Below are 17,171 nucleotides of genomic sequence, written 5' to 3'. Positions count from 1 at the left end.
ATAAAAGCAATCAGATAGTTTTTGAAATGATTTTTACAATGTCAAAGAAAGTCATGATATACTTAAACTTATTTCATGGTTTACCTTATATTAGAACCATTTTTGAACTATAAATAATTTAATACCCATAGTTTGGCAGAGTTATGTAATAGTTACAGAGTAGTCAAAATTTGTCTCTTGTTTGAACATGGCAGGGTCTGTCCTTGCTCAGAGCACCTTTCCATCCAACAAAGCCACCATGTGTTGAATCCTTTCTGCTTATCTTTCCTTCTGCTCCCTTAGATCCCCCTGCCTGTGGAGACAGGTATTAAGTTAGATTAACCAATCTAAACTATTGAGTTAATTATAAAATGTATTGCTGTGATCCATAAAAATTACGTTTTTTTTCTCATTAAAAAAATCTTTATTGTTGAAAGTATTACATATGTTCCCCTTATCCCCCATTGACTTCTAATCCACCTCCACCCCCACATCCCAAGCCTTCACTACCCTATTATCTATGTCCACTTGTTATGCATATGCATACAAATACCTGAACTTTTAAAAGCAACCATCAGGAATGATAGTAAGAATGGGCTGTTCAGATACTTTCTGGCTGGTGAAAGTATTTTTACTGTGTGTGCACCTGTGACTCTCAGTTCCTACCATTCCATCTCTTACAACTCAACCTGGCCATTTTTATATTCTGGGAATTCCAAGTCCACTGAGGACAGAGTCCAGGTTTATTTCTGTTATATTTTCCGTGGAGCTCAAAAGAGAATTTTTATAACTCTTTAAAGCAGTCATCCTAAAATTGTTTTTCTCTTAGTACTACCAAGAAATTTGACATATTCCCTTTTATAAAAGAGGCTTTAAGCAACACTGATTTTTCCATATATGAGGTGAGGAGAGAAAAATCAGAATCTTGAGGTTGGGGTGGATGCATACTTTGGAATAGGCCCCTAGGTGATTCTGATATGATATGATAAGGCCCCACTGAGTATTCAGTGAAACAAGTTATTAAGTAGGAATTCTCTGTAGCATGTAAACCATCTGTAAAGAAAAAAAACCTGATACAAGGCTAGAATCATGAAATTCAGTGCACTCTTAATTCCTACTAGAATGCCCTCACATCTATCAGCATTTGGGGTCTCCATTCTCACACTCTTCTCTGTAATATTCTGGGGGGTGGTCTGTGTGAGCTCTCTATTCCATTCAGTAGAGAGCTCCTAGATGACCTAAAGGTAACATTTGTTTTTACAATATTATCATTTCCTAACATATGTGTCGTTGGAAGCTAGAGTAAGAAAAAAATTACTATCGTATGGTGATGGCAAAAAAAAAAAAAAAAATGACTTTCTCAAAGGCACAATTTGTAGGATTATCATGAAGAGAGTTGATTTATTTTTTCCACAAGAACATTCACCCCTGAAGTGCTTGCCTACTCTTCCCAGAAGACTTAAATAACAGAGAATATAACCCACAAGGAACAATGACAGTGATTAGGATTATCATTAGTGGCAATTACTGATAAGTTAAATATCTCCTTCGGAAACAAAGCAAATCATTTTTATAAATCATAGTGGTTTTATACTCATAATTCATTAATTCCCATTAAATACCTCTTGTCCTGTCAAAGTTTTAATTCTAATGTGATAATGTGTGTGTAAAACCTGACATCCTTCAGATTGAAAGCAATTAATGTCTTCTGTGACCACTCACAGTGTGGTCCGGAGGCTATGGCCCTGGCATTGAAGCATGTACGACCTGCAGACCATCCAGCCTTATTCAAGCCCAGCTGGTGTGGCTCAATGGTTGAGTGTCGACCTATGAACCAGGAGGTCACGGTTTGATTCCCGGTGAGGGCACATGTCTGGGTTGCAGGCTCGATCTGATCCCCAGAGTGGGGCATGCAGGAGGCAGCCAATTACAATTAATGATTCTCTCTCATCATCAATGTTTCTATCTCTCTCTCCCTCTCCCTTCCTCTCTGAAATCAATAAAATATATTTAAAAAAAAAAAAGACTTAGTCAAGACCAATCGACTCAGAATTTGCTGTTTAACAAGGTCCCCAGGACAGCATTGGAATTGGAGAACAACTGTTCTGTGATGCCCATGTAATTCAGCTGTAGCTACCCTAAGTGAGAACTGAAGGAATTTTTAATTTCTCTGGCACTAGTGGAAGTTAAAAACTTCACAGGATTCTAGAAAAGTAGTTTCTGCTCATTTTTTTTTTTAGGCATTTCTGTTTTTCGCAAAAGGCAATAAGACAACTGAAGGATTGTTTACAGAAAAACTCTGGTCATTAATTGACCAGGCAGAAGAAAGAGAAGCCAGTCTATTCCCAGAAACATCTTGCATGATTGTAATGAACACCCAGTATACCCAGTTTCCTTTTCAGATTTAACTATTGTCAGCTGTGCCTACATTTTCACATTCTGAGACAGTGTTTGGACAGATTCAAGCCTCCGACTAATGAGAGGGCATGGTCCTCTCATGGCAAAGTCACGTGCAAGTCCTAGCTTGGCGGGCAAAGCCCTCCCAGCACAAGTATAGCCAAAGGCTATAGTTGTAAGCTTGACCGTATGGTCCGAACCTGTGGTCCCATGTGGCTAAGTGATATAGGCTGCGGGAGGTGCAGCTAGTAAACAAAGCTTGATCAGGTGCATGTCATTGAGTAGATTTGAAACCCACGAGAACGTTGTAACCACGCTCTTACTTTGCCTCCTGGAAACTGGCTATAAAATAAAGACTCGGCTTATAGGCCGTGGCACTGTCGCTAGCTCTCCATCAGAGAGGACAGCATCTCACCCAGACCCAGCTTTTTTCTCTGTCTTTTCTCAATGCTTCACCGCCCCCTCTCAGGTTCACCCATGGCCGTGCCGGCTGGGCACAGCCACTAACTCACTCTCTGGATGCTGTGTGCAAAAAAGCCTCTCTTGAAAAGATGTTTAAAAATAGTTTTTCTATTTTAAAAATTGAATTGCACCAAGTCTCCTTCTTTTGGTGGCGGTCAGGAGGTCAAGCAATATTTGAAACAGAAATGAACTCATTTCAGCTATTCATGTTTATTCTGGAAATGTTTGGAAAGCTGCCCCACCTCCTAGGGACAGCTTAGTTAACACAGAGTTGAGGAGTCATCATGCCTTTACTCGTTGCAGTGGTCTCATCTGTTACAATGCTTCTCTCAAAGTGTGGTTCCTATTATCTGGGCTCTTGATAGATATGTAGGCACTTAGGTCCTACCCTAGACCAGTGGTCGGCAAACTCATTAGTCAACAGAGCCAAATATCAACAGTACAACGGTTGAAATTTCTTTTGAGAGCCAAATTTTTTAAACTTCTTCTAACACCACTTCTTCAAAATAGACTCGCCCAGGCCGTGTTACTTTGTGGAAGAGCCACACTCAAGGGGCCAAAGAGCCGCATGTGGCTCGCGAGCCGCAGTTTGCCGACCACTGCCCTAGACCAACAGAATCTGAATCTTCATTGTAACAGTGTCTCCATGACGCACATGCATAGTAAAGTTTGAGACGATCTGGAGGAGAGAGAAAGGGAAGACGTTCTACAATTTAATTCTCTGGGCGTCTGCCCCAAACTCAACTCTCTGTAAAGAGCACTTTATATACAAAAGAAGACATGTACTCCACGTGATAGCTATTTTTTCCAGTTATAAAAAGAAGGAAACAGCAATTATTTTGCTTCAGTGAAAAAACCCTGTCTCTCCTTACTTCCTTAGTTTGTTTCTGAGCCTCTTTCTCTCATCTCCATTTCGCTGAAACCTTCCACAGGAAGCTCGTTTCCACAGCACTATTTCCACTGAAGGAGAGCAGGGATGGGACTCCACGCACCAGGTCACACGTGTGATTCAGAGTGACCAGGCAGAGTTCATGCCCTTGGGGAAAATTCAAAAAAGAGCAAAAAAAAAAAGGCCTCTTTCAGGAGATGAAAAAATACAGCCCTTTTATGTTAAAAATCAAATTGCATGAAGAGAATGAAGAAACAAGTCACGGAGTGGGGAAAAAATATTGTAAAACACATCTGATAAGACTTGTAACCAAAATATTCAAAGAGCTCTTTAAATTCAAATGGTAAAAAAAATCAAAACAGACACCTTACCAAAGAAGACATGGATGGCAAATCAGCCTATGAAATGATGCTCAACATTGTATGTCATTAGAGAATTAAAAACTCAACAATGTGATGCCACTTACATACTTCTTAGAATGACTAAAATAAAAAAAATACAAACACACACAACACACCCAAAACCTGACAATGCCAAATGCTGGTGAGGATGCAGAGCAAAAGGAATGCGTTTATGGCAACTTTATTCATAATTGCTCCAAACTTTGAAAAAAATAAGTATCCTTCAGTAGGTGAGTGGATAAACTACCAGTGATAACATCCACACAATGAAATATTGAGTGATAAAAAAAAGTGAGCTATCAAGCCATGAAAAGACATGGAGGAACTTCATATGCATGCTGCAACGTTCAAGAAGCCAGTCTTAACAAGCTATATATGATTCCAACTGTATGAAATTTTGGAAGAGGCAAAACTTTAAAGACAGTGAAAAAAAAATTAATGGTTGCCATAGGTTCCAGGGAGGGAGGTGGGAGAAATAGGTAAAACGCAGAGAATCGTTAAGGTAATGTGTGGAAAGCAGCTACAGCGTTTGGACGGGTTCAAGCCTGGGACTAATGAGAGGGCACGATCCTCTCATGGCAAAGCAACGTGCAAGTCCCAGCACAATTATAGCCAAAGGCTATAGTTGTAAGCTTGACCTTATGGTCCGAACCTGTGGTCCCACGTGGCTGAGTGATATAGGCTGCGGGAGGTGCAGCAAGTAAACAAAGCTTGATTAGGTGCATGTAATTGAGTAGATACCAAACCCTCGAGAACACTGTAAACATTTTGACCATGCTCTTACTTTGCCTTATGGAATCTGGCTATAAAATAAAGACTCGGCTTGCAGGCTATTGCACTGTCTCTCCACCAGAGAGCAGCGTCCCACCTAGTGCCCAGCTTTATTCTCTTGTCTGTCTTTTCTCAATCCTTCACTGCCCCCTCTCAGGTTCACCCATGGCCGAGCTGGCTTGGCACATATGGTGCCCAATGTGGGGCTGAGTATCGGAACCTGGAGCTGGCTTGGCACAGTAATGCAACTAAACTGTACAACAGTGTAATTATGGATACATGTCTATGAATTTGTCAAAACTGATAAGGTACCACACAAAGAATGAACCTTAATGTAAACTATGAATTATCGTTAAAAATAATGTATTAATACTGGTTCATTAATTATAACAAGTATGCCACACTAATGCAAGATGTTAATAACGGGAAATTGTATGTGTAGGGGTGGGGCCAAACTTGCAATTCAGCCCCTATTGTTTCAGCATTGAATCTTGAAATACAAAGAAATGATAGGATTGAAGAGACCATCTTAATTTGTACTTTATCTTTAAAGACAAGAATGAGTTCAGAGGTTAGAGAAAGGGATATTTGGGTTCAGTTCATCCTTACATAAGATGGCCTTTTTTTTTTTTTTTAAAAAAAGGGGGACATAGAGCATTTTAAAGAAAAGTATTCTCATCTGCACACAGCACCAGGAATTATTTTAGGGGTAAAATAATTTTAAGATTTCACTCTAGAAGCTTCCTCTTATAATCTCACCCTATGCTAAACACCAGCATATCAATGCAGGCAATGGTTTTAGCCACTGGACAAATGTGGGATTAGTAGTGCATGGCTCCCTGGAAGTCTGAAGTGCCTGTTCTGCTGAAACTGCACACTTCCCCTAAAGAGATTAACAGCATAATCCTAAATATTATAGGACCCGAGCGATCTTATTTTTGAGCTCATCAGATCCAGCATGCTGCACATAATCCCTAACAGCTTTATTCCGTGTTTATGTAAGCTGGTGAAGGAGTAGTAGGAACACAATGACCAAGTAGTAAGAATAGATACTGTGATTTTCAAATTCCATTTTAGCAAGTTTCCTCCTTCTGAACATTCTTTTTCTATGAGCAGACAATTCCTAGTCATTGTTTGATACTTTATAATAACATTCGCATGGAGATGTTTGTGGTTGTCCTTTGCTGGCTGTGTTTCTTATACATTACTTTTTACCAAAGACATTTGGCTGCAGGTGGACTAAATTGGTAGGAGAAAATGAGCATTTTGTTTTTGCTTTTTGTCATTTCTTCAGAGCAGTGGTTCCCAGTGTGGGGCACAGGCCCCACAGGGGGGTCAATTTGATTCTTAAGGGGGGCAATCTGAGAATGAATTAACAGTGATTTTTTTTGTATTATGGTTCTACAGGCCTCATATACAGTATATAAATATATATAGTGACATTTATCCATTTCAGTTCTCTATTATGTGTTGAAACGTTATTTACTATTTTTTCATATCACTTCATATTATTTTTTTAGCAGTTCCTTAGTGATTTCTTCCTCAGCATTTCAACTGTCCTTTGGTTCTTTTATTTTTCTCTTTCATGGATGCCATGTTATTTGGAAGCTTGTTTAGACCAAGTTAATGGCCTTTTAGGCTTTCTCCACGTGAATAGGAGTTCACTTTTTGAATAATAAGAATTATATGTCACATGGAGGCGGGGAGGGCATCAGGATTTTAGACATGCTTAGGTGGGGCATGGCCAAAGAAAGTTTGGGGACCACTGCTTTAGAGGTTTGAAATACTTCTAAGCAGCAGAGATATTTATCTTGGGAAAAATAATAATAGAGGAGAAAGACTGGTGAAAAACAAATTGCTACCCATAGCACCAAATATTCTACTGTAGTAACTTATAAAAAGCTGTAGCTTTGCCCTAGCCTGTTCGGCTCAGTGGATAGAGCGTCAGCTTGTGCACTGAAGGCTCCTGGGTTCGATTCAGGCCAAGGGCACATGCCCAGGTTGCAGGCTCGATCCCCACTGGGGGCTGTGCAAGGAGGCAGCTGACCAATAATTCTCTCTCATCATTGATGTTTCTCTCTCTCTCTCTCCCCCTCTCCCTTCCTCTCTGAAATCAATAAAAATATATTTTTAAAAAGCTGTAGCTTTAGAGTATTCCTTTTAATTCCCCTAAAATTTAAGAGGAAAGCAAAATACCTGCTTCTCTTTGCAAAATGTAAAGACACGTTTATTCATACAGCTCACTTCAAAAATGAGTTGTGCGTTTGCACGGATAAATTCCTAAAATCAAACGCTGTGTTTTAGGTAATTTTACAAGAGAAGAAAAATTCATGGTTGTTTTTTCCCCTTATCACCACGTCAGTGGAGACAAGAACATTTATGTTCACCTGTCAGCCTCTGCTAATTGTAATTCAAGCCCAAAGAGGATTAAGTACATAGACGTTAATATGTCCAGTGTTATTAATTTCTGAACAACAATAGCAACAATAATCTGTCAGTTGTAAGGATAAATAGTTGTTTGAAGATTCCCTTGATGTCAGAACTGCAACCTCTGGCAATCACTTATCTCACCAATAAAATCTTCATATACATAGATTTTGAAGCCAGTGTATAATTGCATTGAAACAATACCTATTCTTTTCCGAAAATACTAGCACTGGAAGCTTTAAGCATCATGGAAAGATGTAATTCTAAGTTTATATAATATCTGAAGAAGCTTCAGTTTGATTAGTAACTTTTTTTGAACAATTAGTTTTATGTTATTTGAAAGAAATAATTATATATCAATTCATACCTTAATATTGTCAAATGTTCATTGCTATGTAGTATTAGCAAAAAAATTGCAATAAATAACGCAGCGTGATTTATTGCCATTTTAAAACAAATGCTCAGACCCTGCCCATGTTATGAAATAATGTATGTTTAAGGAACTATGCACTAACTTACACCAAAAAAACTTAGGCGAAAAAATACAGAAACATAATTCATCTCATCATTAATCATTATTCAACGAAATAGACTTCTTTTGAAAATAGATTTCTTACATAGGATTAAGTGTTTCGTATAATATATTTATAACCTGAATTTAAAAAAAAATTAGAAACGTTGAAATGATAGCAGTGCCAATGACTAAAATCAAGCTGCAAAATTGTGACGAGATTGTTCATACTGTTAACTGCAATGTTTTTGTAATGTGGCAGATGACTATTTAAATTCAGCCTCAAATCTTACACATTCAGTAATTCACTTCCGGATATGATAATATTTATATATAAATATGTTCTCCAGTATAAAATAAAGCCTGAGTGACTTTTTATTTTGTACATTTTTGAGTCAGAAAAGTATTTTATTGTTCCCACACCTAGCCATTAATTTATTTCACTGAGAGCTTTTACATGCTTACTGTCTTGCCTGGAGAACAATTCATACATACAGCTACGTGTCAGAGAGAGAAGAAAACGTAAAACTCACCAGTGGCGTCAGCTTTAGACTTTAGCTCGTTCTCACACATTTTGACGTTGCAATTAAAAATCTAACTGAAAAATATTGCACTTTTCACTAGAGGTCTGACGACTGCTCCTATGTTACCTCACAACTAGAATCCCAACAGACTGCATTAATGAGATTAAATGAAAGAGGAGTTAAAGGCATCAACTGTTCCATTTCATTAAGTAAGGGTGAAGGGCTGCCCAAGCAAGCAAGGCGAAGGGAGAAGACTGGCTTTTCTTTTTGGAGAAGAATGCAGAGTTTGCTAAATCGCAATCCGCAGTTTAAAAACATCACCTCCCCCGCAACTCCCCGAATTGTACAGACACTTATAATTTCTGCACTGCAATTCTTTTTTATTTTCATCTGTTGGAATAGGCATATGCCAGGTGACAGCGTCGTCTGTGATTATAAATAAATAACATAAATTTCCTTCAGGATTGGCTTGCTCCGTTTATTTTGGACTCTCTATTGAGGTCCAGGTGAGGGATTACATAAAAGTATTACCAAGTTCTGTCCTCCCAAATGTTGGATCAAAGTCGTCTATGCACACTAGTATTTTAAAGTCAAAGAAAGTGTGCATCCCTTATAGCTGCAGTGCCAACAAAGCCTGGGAACTAGTTCGGGACTTCATGCTAAGTGGGCCACTTGGCCCCAACCTTGAGGTCTAAGGCGATTGCATTCTCCCAGCATGCCTCAGTGCTCGAACTTATAAAATAAGAATGAAGAAGACACACGGACTGAAATTTCTGATCCTGAACTCCTGTCTCCAAGAAGGATAAATATATAAAAATTGCTTTGACTGCCATAGAAATGTGCATGACCTTTCTGTGAGAGCAAAATGCTCACATGAATATCAGCTTTATTTAACTTTTGCTTAGAGTTACTAAATTGTTTCAAGGATAAATCTCAAACCTTTCTCTTTACCCCTCACCGCTCTACCACCTTTGGCAGCTCTCATTTTCTATTCACTAATTCCCTTGTCACAAATGGTTTCTTGATCTTCTCCCTTCTGTTCCCCTCTCCTTTAGACATCTTTGCTTTTTCCTGGTTCACAATGGAGTAGAACTACTTTTCCTTGGACACAAAGGCAAGGGGTGGAGAAGTGGTTAGGGGAGGCTGAGTAAATCCATTAAATATGATTGTCAACATGGTAGAGCTGAGCCCAATGGATGACCATTGAAATAATCTGGAGAATTTAAAATTATTGATGCCCAGAGATTTCTCTCTTACCTCCCATTGATTTGGGATTTGAAACATTTCCAAATTAATTTTAATGGGCAACCAGGATTGAACACCCACCGAATGTTTCTCAGAACCACCAGAGATATGTGTTAAATGTATAGGTTCCTGCCCCCACCAACTACTGAGTCAGAATGCTTTAAGGAGGGGCCTGGAAAGCTATAGTAATAAGTACAGGTGTTTGCTGTGATAGAACCTTGGACTTTGAATTAGAGTATTTGGTTTTGAATTCTTGGGTAAGCTACTTAACATTTTCTGTGCCTCAGGTTGTATATCTCTAAAATAAGATCATAACACCTATCCGCTAGAGTTGTATGAGGAGTAAATGTGAAAATCCTTAGCACAGAGCTTAGTACAAATTGGAAGTCTACTTAAAAATAAATCTGCCTACTTTGCTTATGAAAGCATGCATTTTGGCTCTTGACTTTGTTTATTCGGTTAATACAACTAATTAATTAATAATAAATATTATTTGTACCAGGCACTGAGAAATAAGTATTATGGAGCTCACAGTCCATGTGTATTGAAAAGCTATAAATTTAAACCTATTTAAATTCTTCCATTGTAATTTTGAGTTTTCTGTATAGTACTAGAAATAATATATATTTTTCTTAAATATGTTTTTTTTAGATGTTTAGATAGAAAGGAAGGGAGAGGGGAGAGAAATAGAAACATCAATGATGAAAGAGAATCATTGATCAGCTGCCTCCTGTATGCTCCCTACTGGGGATCAAGCCTGCAACCTGGGCATGTGCTCTGAGAATCGAACCAGTGACCTCTTGGTTCATGGGTCGATGCTCAACCCTTGAGCCACAACGGCTGGAAATAATATTTTTAGAAGACCTTTTTGGTAATGAGGAGTAAGAAGGTCATTTAAAAACTCTCCTTGGTCAGAAAGTAAACAGGTTTAGGGGATAGCAGATGTTTCGTGTGTTATAGTTTAAATAAGGAGACAGAATTATTCTCTGTGAACTCTTTAAAGGGTATTTAATACTAACTTGTGAGGTGTGAAGAGCAGCTACAGTGTTTGGACAGGTTCAAGCCTCGGACTAATGAGAAGGCACGGTCCTCTCATGGCAAAGCCACGTGCAGGTCCCAGCTTGGAGGGCAAAGCCCTCCCAGCACAATTATAGCCAAAGGCTATAGTTGTAAACTTGAACATATGGTCTGAACCTGTGGTCCCATGTGGCTAAGTGATATAGGCTGCGGGAGGTGCAGCTAGTAAACAAAGATTGATCAGGTGCATGTAATTGAATATATTCGAAACCCACGAGAACGTTGTAAACATCTTGACCACGCCCTTACTTTGCCTCGTGGAATCTGGCTATAAAATAAAATCTCGGTTTGCAGGCTGTGGCGCTGTCTCTCCATCAGAGATGGCAGCGTCCCATCTAGCCCCAGCTTTATTCTCTTGTCTGTTTTTTCTCTATTCTTCACTGCCCCCTCTCAGGTTCACCCATGGCTGTGCTGGCATGACACAGTAAGGCATTAAATTTATAGGCACCAGTCATAGGGTGCTGGAAGCCAAATCTCAGGATTAGAAAGTTATATCTCCTCATGCCTCCTAAGCCTTGAAAAATATCCAGCTCCTGCTCTGGCCAAAGGAAGTGGGTACCAAGGACATCAAAACAGACTCATTGGCATCTTGATGCACAGAGCATGCTCATTCTCCTGGAAACAAAGGGCAGGGTTGGAGATAGGAGCACATGCTTGGGTCTGGGATCCAGCCTATATATGGGGCCTATAGTTAGGAAGAGTGAAGACATGGTTGGGATTTCTCTAGAGTTATAGTTTTATCATATCACTTTCCTTCTCAAAACTTTTCAGCCCCCTCTCTATGATTCACAAGATAAACCTAATCTCCTGGGCCTGGCTTTTCACAGCCTGCGTTAGCTCTGTCTGCAGGTACTCACCCTGTGATCCAGGGCCAAAGGCAGCCATCTACCTTCAGATTCTGCCCCCAATTCCTTACTTCTCTACCTTTTTTCACTTCTCTGTTCTCCTTGGCCCCCCTGAAGGCCTCACTCCACTGTGGTCCAACTACCCACATCTGCCCAATTTTTGAAAAGCTAGCTCAACTCCTACCACTTCTGAAAAGCATCCCCTGAACACTCCATCTGCAGTGGTTACCCTGGGCTCCTATGTCCGACCATTCACTGGTCCTGGTGTTCTTCATTAATCCTCTTTATATGCTTACCTTTCACCTTGACTGTAAGCTCCTTAGGGATAAAGTCATCTCTTTGTGTGTCTCCCAGTGTCTAGCATAGAGAGTCAATAACATGTATGGAGTCGATCAGTGGGTGATGGTGTACCTGCTGAATGACTGTAGCTCTGGGGACAACAGATAAATCCCATCACCTACTTCCACCATTTCCTTTCACTTGCATTTCACTCTGATAGCTCGTCTTTGGGACATGTAAGCTTATTTTCTTGCTGCTACTTAGTGGAGATGAGAGAAGGTTACGAAAAAAAGGGCTTGCCTCCTTTTGCTCTTTATTTAATCATAACTGGTCCTTAGTATAGGAACAAGGAGGTTGAAACAAAAAACTTCTCTTGACTCCCATTTTCCCTTCATCAACTAACAAGCTTTCTTTTTACCCCCTTTGTTTGGCATTTAATTGCCACTTTGGACTCTTGTCCCATTGATTTAGGTCTTTTCTCTGTCCCGTAGGGAGATTTCTTTTTCTCTGGTTGGGAGTGTTATCATTAGAGGCAAGAGGGAGTTGATAGTTCTCCCTTGACCCCATTCCACTGTAGGTAGTGGCAATTAAACACTTGTCACACCAACATAGTACTTCGACTATCCCTGGTACCACAATACATTAAGCTAGTGGGACAAAAAGTTCTTTTAGAAAACCTCCTAAGATTTGGGCAAATGAAAGATGAAGCTTCTTCATGAAGTGTCTTAAACGAGAGATAGCTTGAATTTATAGGAAACTGTCCCTGTTTAGCACAGTGGTTCTCAAAGTCTAGTTCCTCAGAATAGTTGGATCAGCAGCATCACCTGGGAACTTGTTAGAAATGCAAATTTCTGGCCCTATCCAAGGCCTTCTGAATCAGAAACTGATGTGGGTACATGTATATGTGTGTGTGTGTGTGTGTGTGTGTGTGTGTGTATGGGGTGTGTGTGTGTCCAGCAGTCTACATTTTCACCCTCCAGTTGGCTCTGATGCAGTCATATTTCACAACTACTGGTTTACAGTTTGGGTTTTCCAATCAGGAGAAGCTACAGTTAATTTGCAGCTCTCACATACTGGTTGTATGGTTATCTGGACAAATTATTTAATCTACTGATGTCTCTGTTTCATTATTTGTAGAATGGCCATAAGAATACCTACATGATGGAAGTGTTGAAGAATTTAAAGCAAGATTTTAAAATATCTGATTTCCAAGAGATATGCATAGACCAATTCAGTGAGAATTTTTGGAAAACCAAGGATTTTTATTTTATAAAAGACAAAATAATTCTGAAGTACAGAATAATATACTTTTGTTATATATTAAAATCAGCATTACCAGGAAAAAGAGGTGTGAGATTAAATGCAGATAAGAATTAATCGGGAGAAACCAAGATGGCGGCATAGGTAAGCACCTAAACTGCTGCCTCGCACAACAATTTCAAAACTACAACTAAAAGACAGAACGGACACCATCCAGAACCACAGGAAAGCTGGCTGAGTGAAAATTTTACAACTAGAAGGAAAGAGAAAAGCTCACAGAGAATTGGAGTTATGGCAAAGGGTCTTTGTGCGCGCAGAGGGAAGGGCGGCTGAGAGCCTGGCTGACTTTCTCTGGCGGAAGGGGGAAGGAAGCCCCCGACTGCACTGAACCCCAGTTCTGACTGCACTGAACCCCAGTCCCGGGCGAAACCCTGTGGACCCAGGCTCATACAGGGGGCGTCTGGACTGTCAGGTAGAGAGAAAGGCACCCAGAGACTCGGAGACCCGGGGGAGACCTGGGGGAGCCCCGGCGGGCAGGGGTCTGGAGACATGCGTGCCAGTGTGCACAAAGGCTGCGGAGGTTGCCACAGGCTTTCCCTAGCAGAAGGGAGTCGGAAGCACCTGACTGCACTGAACCCCAGTTCTGACTGCACTGAACCCCAGTTCCAGGCGAGCTCCTGGGGACCCACGCTCTTACTGGGGGGAACCTGGACTCTTGGGCAGAGACTCGGGAGCCGGGGAAGGCAGAGGTCTGGGGGAGTGCGTGTGCCAGTGCGCACAGAGGCTGCAGAGGTTGCCACAGGTTTTCCCTAGCAGAAGGGAGTCGGAAGCACCTGACTGCACTGAACCCCAGTTCTAGGTGAGCTCCTGGGGACCCATGCTCTTGTGGGGGGAATCTGGACTCTCGGGCAGAGACTCCGGAGCCGGGGAAGGCAGAGGTCTGGGGGCGCACGCGTGCCAGTGCACACAAAGGCTGCGGAGGTTGCCACAGGCTTTCTCTAGTAGAAGGGAGTCAGAAGCTCCTGACTGCACTGAGCCCCAGTTCTGACTGCACTGAACCCCAGTTCCAGGCGATCCCCTGGGGACCCACGCTCTTGTGGGGGAAATCTGGACTCTTGGGCAGAGACTCGGGAGCTGGGGAAGGCAGAGGTCTGGAGGCACGCACACGCAAGGGCAAGGCTGACGGGAAGCCAAGACTGACTGCTCTGCCCTGAGACTCCACCCCATCCAAGCTGAGCACAGAGGCTTTTGCAATTTGGCAAGTCTAATCCTATAAGGCTGTCTCCAGCACCGAACTTCTCCCAGCGTAGACACAGCTGATCCTCACAGCCAACTGGCCTGGAGGTCAATTCCTCCCAGTGATACCAACAACAATCAAGACTTCAACAAGGCTGTACACACAGTCCACAAAGGGGTGCACCAAGAGTGTCCACCTCAGGTTAACTGGGGAGGCCGACCCACTGGGCCATATAGGAAACCTAGCACACAAACCTACCCTACCAACTCAGGGAAGCAGTGAAAATGCGGCGACAAAGAAACAGATCACAAACGAAAGAAATGGAGGAAAACAAACGACTGGATATAGAATTCAAAACCACGGTTATAAGGCTTTTCAAGAATATCCTAGAAAAGGCCGATAAATATAATGAGACCCTTGAAGATATGAAAAAGGACCAACTAGAAATTAAACATACACTGACTGAAATAAAAAATATTATACAGAGACCCAACAACAGACTAGAGGAACACAAGAATCAAGTCAAAGAATTGAAATACAAAGAAGCAAAAAACACTCAACAGAAAAAGCAAAAAGAAAAAAAAAATCCAAAAAGTTGAAGATAGTGTAAGAAGCCTCTGGGACAACTTCAAACGTACCAACATCAGAATTATGGGGGTGCCAGAAGAAGAGAGAGAGCAAGATACTGAAAACCTATTTGAAGAAATAATGACTGAAAACTTCCCCCACCTGGTGAAAGAAATGGACTTACAAGTCCAGGAAGCACACAGAACCCCAAACAAAAGGAATCCAAAGAGGACCACACCAAGACACATCATAATTAAAATGCCAAGAGCAAAAGACAGAGAATCTTAAAAGCAGCAAGAGAAAAACAGTTAATTACCTACAAGAGAGCACCCATACGATTGTCAGCTGATTTCTCAACAGAAACTATGCAGGCCAGATGGGAGTGGCAAGAAATTTTCAAAGTGATGAATAGCAAGAACCTACAACCAAGATTACTCTACCCAGCAAAGCTATCATTCAGAATTGAAGGGCACATAAAGAGCTTCACAGATAAGAAAAAGCTAAAGGAGTTCATCACCACCAAACCAGTATTATATGAAATGCTGAAAGGTATTCTTGAAGAAGAGGAAGAAGAAAAAAGTAAAGATAAAAATTATGAACAACAAATACATATCTATCAACAAGTGAACCTAAAAATCAAGTGAATTAAAAACCTGAGGAACAGAATAATCTGGTGAATATAATAGAATCAGGGGCATAGTAAGGGAGTGGACTGATAATTCTCAGGGGGAAAGGGGTATGGGGGGTTCAGGAAGAGACTGGACAAAAATCATACACCTATGGATGAGGACAGTGCGGGGGAGGTAAGGGCAGAAGGTGGGGTAGGAACCGGGTGGAGGGGAGCTATGGGGGGGAAAAGGAGAAACAATTGTAATAATCTGAATAAAGATTTATTAAAAAAAATAAAATACACATAAAAATTAATCATCATTAATGCCAGGTATTGAATTCATTATTTCCATGATTTTGCCCCAACTTAATAGTAGAAAAGTACAGAGAAATACTAAAATGTAGATTCTAAAATAGGATTTTCCAACTTTGCCATTACGGATATTGGACTTTCAGCCTCCAGAACTATGAGAAATACATTTTTGTTAGTTGTAAGTTACCCAATAAATGATTAAGACAGTACATAGTAAATGCTAGCTCTCCTTGATGGATGATTGATTGATTGATAGATAGATAGATAGTTAGTCTTATATTGATTCCACACCCATGGGATAACTCTTAAAGTCCTTACAAAGAAGTTCTTATCCATCAATTTCTTCTTCGAGTAATAAATCAGAATAACTAAATACTCACATACTAGTACATCTTAGGGTCTACAGCTGGTGTTGGGTAAGATCAAGGGGATGTCAGAATCAGAACCGAGTTCTGCTTCCACCCTTTTCTAGCTGTGCACCTTTAGGAAGTGACAACCTCTCAGAACCACTGTTTCTTCCTTTGTCAAGAGGGAAAATAAGTACTGTTTCATGTACGTGTTATAAAAATTATGTCACACATGTGAAAGCTTATGAGCCAATATCCTGGTATACAGAAGGCACTCAGTAAAGATTTAATTCCCTTACAGTCAGAGTTGATGAGAGCATAGTAGGAAACAAAGGTGGGCATAGTCCCTGTCTTCGTGAATATAGACTTTGAATGGCATAATTCATCTAAATTGACAAGTAAGCAGTTAAAAGGGTTTCTCTAGTCACAATAATACTTTATCCTGTCAAAATTGCATTTGAAAAATTAGGTTTCTGAAGGGTACTTAGTAAAATTAAATATATTAATGTTGTCAAAACTAAATATATTTTATTATTTATAGTAATAAATTTAATCATAACTGGTTCTTAGTATGTAAATGCATCATTTATGCTATTGCTCAACAGCAAAATTGTAAACATCTTTGGCTTCTATCCACTAACTGTGACAGCTAAAAATGTTTCCAAATATTTCTAAATATACCCTGGAGGACACTTACTTTGTACAATCCATTTAAGAAACTTTAGCAGCTTAATTTTGATGCTGTGTAGTGATTATTGCTTTAATCACTAGCTAAATTATTGTGCTGACTGAGCTTGCAAATATTTAAACTTTGGTACAAACCCATATTATAAAAACCATTTACATTTCTAAACATTTTACCCAGCAGTGCTCCTACTTATTTTCCACTCGGGGGAAAGAAATATTCAACAACAAAATGGAAAACAAAGAGACTGGTAATATTCTTACTGGTTGACATTCGTAGTATAACCAAATTCAAAGGGCAGAAATCCTGAGCCCTTATTTACTAACACATTCCTAACACTTCCTCT

At 40.2% G+C, this 17,171-nt stretch overlaps 1 protein-coding gene across 2 annotated transcripts in view; it reads right to left on the bottom strand.

Moving 5' to 3' along the window:
* RORB (RAR related orphan receptor B) overlaps window positions 1-17,171 on the bottom strand; it is a 178,386-nt gene that overhangs the window by 53,785 nt on the left and 107,430 nt on the right. Inside the window, exon 1 of one of the 2 annotated variants that reach the window (XM_080668737.1) lies at window positions 8,371-8,456. The exons of the other annotated variant lie outside the window; for it this stretch is intronic. Coding sequence (XP_080524863.1) covers window positions 8,371-8,410 — 40 coding nt within the window. The 5' untranslated portion in view covers window positions 8,411-8,456. Of the gene's footprint in view, window positions 1-8,370; window positions 8,457-17,171 lie in introns of those variants that run through there. 2 annotated transcript variants of the gene reach the window in all.

This window comes from Plecotus auritus, assembly GCF_963455305.1.
Source record: "Plecotus auritus genome assembly, chromosome: 5".
NCBI lineage: Eukaryota > Metazoa > Chordata > Mammalia > Chiroptera > Vespertilionidae > Plecotus > Plecotus auritus.
Note: the sequence above shows the minus strand (reverse complement) of the source record. Positions and strands in the feature narration are given on the sequence as shown.